General features: G+C 39.4%; 1 protein-coding gene across 1 annotated transcript in view; it reads left to right on the top strand.

Moving 5' to 3' along the window:
• Window positions 1-2137, top strand: part of TPO (thyroid peroxidase) — a 164491-nt gene that overhangs the window by 38083 nt on the left and 124271 nt on the right. The window contains exon 3 of the mRNA XM_019520639.1: window positions 1740-1909. Within this exon, the coding sequence (XP_019376184.1) occupies window positions 1740-1909 (170 nt within the window). The remainder of the gene's footprint in view (window positions 1-1739; window positions 1910-2137) is intronic.

Here is a 2137-nt window from a genome sequence, read left to right on the forward strand (position 1 = left end):
TGGGGGGTAGGGCTAAGATTCAGAGAGACCTCGACAAATGGAGGATTGCACCAAAAGAAATCTTATGAAGTTCAGTAAGGATAAATGCAAAGTCCTGCACTTAGGACAGAACAATATGATGCACTTCTACAGCCTGGGGACTGACTGGCTAAGCAACAACTCTGCAGAAAAAGACCTGGGGGTTATGGTGAATAGTAAGCTGAATTATGAGCAAATAGTGTGCCCTTGTTGCAAAGTAGGTTAACTGCATATGAGGTTGCATTAATAGGGGCATTGCCAGCAAATTGAGGGGAGCTATTCAACATCTGGAGTACTGTGTCCAGTTCTGGACACCCCTCCCCACACACACACACACACTACAGAAGAGATGTGGACAAATGGGAGAGAGTCCAGCAGAGGACAGTGAAAATGGTTCAGGGGCTGGAGCATGTGACTTCTGAGGAGAGGCTGAAAGTACTGGGCTTATTTAGTTTAGAGAACTACCTGAAGGGGGGCAGGTTCCAAAGAGGATTGAGCTAGACTGTTCTCAGTGGTGACAGATGTCAGAACAAGGAGCAATAGTCTCAAGTTGCAGCAACGGAAGTTTAGGTTAGATATTAAGAAAAACTTTTTCATGAGGAGGGTAGTAAAGCACTCTAATAGGTTACCAGAGGGGTTGTGGACTCTTAATCCTTGGAGGTTTTTAAGACCTAGCTAGACAAAGCCTTGGGTGGGATGATCTATTTGGGGATGGTCCTGCTTTGAGCAGGAGGCTGAACTAGATGATCTCCTGAGGACCCTAATTTTCTATTATTCTATTATTTTATGATATTTTATGACTGTATTATATTTTGGGATTGATACGTGTTTTGCTCACAGGCCTGACCTTTTCTTACACAATACAGGTTTTGCTTCAAGGGTATCATCAATTCATAAAAAAATGTGTACTGATTTGGCTGATTTGGCCTGAGATACAAAATTTTCACACCTAAGAAAGAAAGAAGCTATGAGGATTGTATTGAATTAATGGAGGGAGAGTGCTGGCTTCTTGGGCTAAGATCAAGTATGAAAATGAGGGTGAGACTTCTCCCTTGCATTCCGGGGAGGCTGACCCTGTGAATCTCCCCAAATGCAGGGATCTCAGCTGCACAATTTTGTGGCAATAGGGGACTGCCTTTGTGCTTTCTCCCTAAATTTAAAGTTCTAGGGTGGGAAAGCAGAGAGCAAAGACCTATCTGATCCTTCACATTTATCTTCCCTGATGTAGCAGTAGCAAAGGGACAAATTCAAGGCAAACTTCCAATAATTAGATTCTATGCCTGAAAACTTATATCAAATATATATATTTTTCATATAGAAAATATTGTTATTGGGGGTTATTTTTTAATTAGGGTCATTTTCTATTTGAGTAAGTACAGTAGGTAATCTAACAGTATTCTACTTTTGATTTATAAATATGTACAGCAAGTAGTCATGCACACCATATGGTATTTTAATTTGTTTAATTGTAGTTCTAAACCAGGGTTTCTAGCTTCTTCTTCTAGACAATTTTATACGTAATCATGAAAGCAGCTCACACACATGGGACACTGCAGGAATGCAGTTTCCTTTATTAGAACAGAAAATATAAGTTTAAGAAATCTAGGAAGACAACAAAAAGTTGCTGGTGTTTCATTTTTCTCTCTCCATTCAAGCCCTACTTACAAGTATCAGTATGTCCAAAGGGGACTTTTTTAAGAACATATTTTTATCTGTTACAGAAATCTCCAACAAAGGGGAATAATGACTTCTGATCTACTGCTGGCTTTTTCAAAATCTCCTGAAATGGAGAGCAGAGAGATTTCCCAAGCAGCTGAAAGGATGGAAACTTCAATACAGCTGTTGAAAGAAAAAGTATGCCAGAAGCACAAACGTTCAGTGCATCCAACTGGTAAATACAACATACAGACATTGGCAGAACTTACTGTTGGTCACTTCAGTTGTGCCTTTTACATTTAAAGCTCTTTTGACTTCCTTTTTGGTATTCTACTGAAGGCTGTAGTACAACTCATATCCACCTATTAGACTAATAGTGCCTGCAGTTCATTTCTTTAAAACATCTTACAAAATACAGGTAACATATTTTCTCACATATGACATGCACCCTATATAATAGGAT

The sequence above is a fragment of the Gavialis gangeticus genome, unplaced genomic scaffold, assembly GCF_001723915.1.
Source record: "Gavialis gangeticus isolate Ggan-Ray unplaced genomic scaffold, GavGan_comp1, whole genome shotgun sequence".
NCBI classification, from domain to species: domain Eukaryota; kingdom Metazoa; phylum Chordata; order Crocodylia; family Gavialidae; genus Gavialis; species Gavialis gangeticus.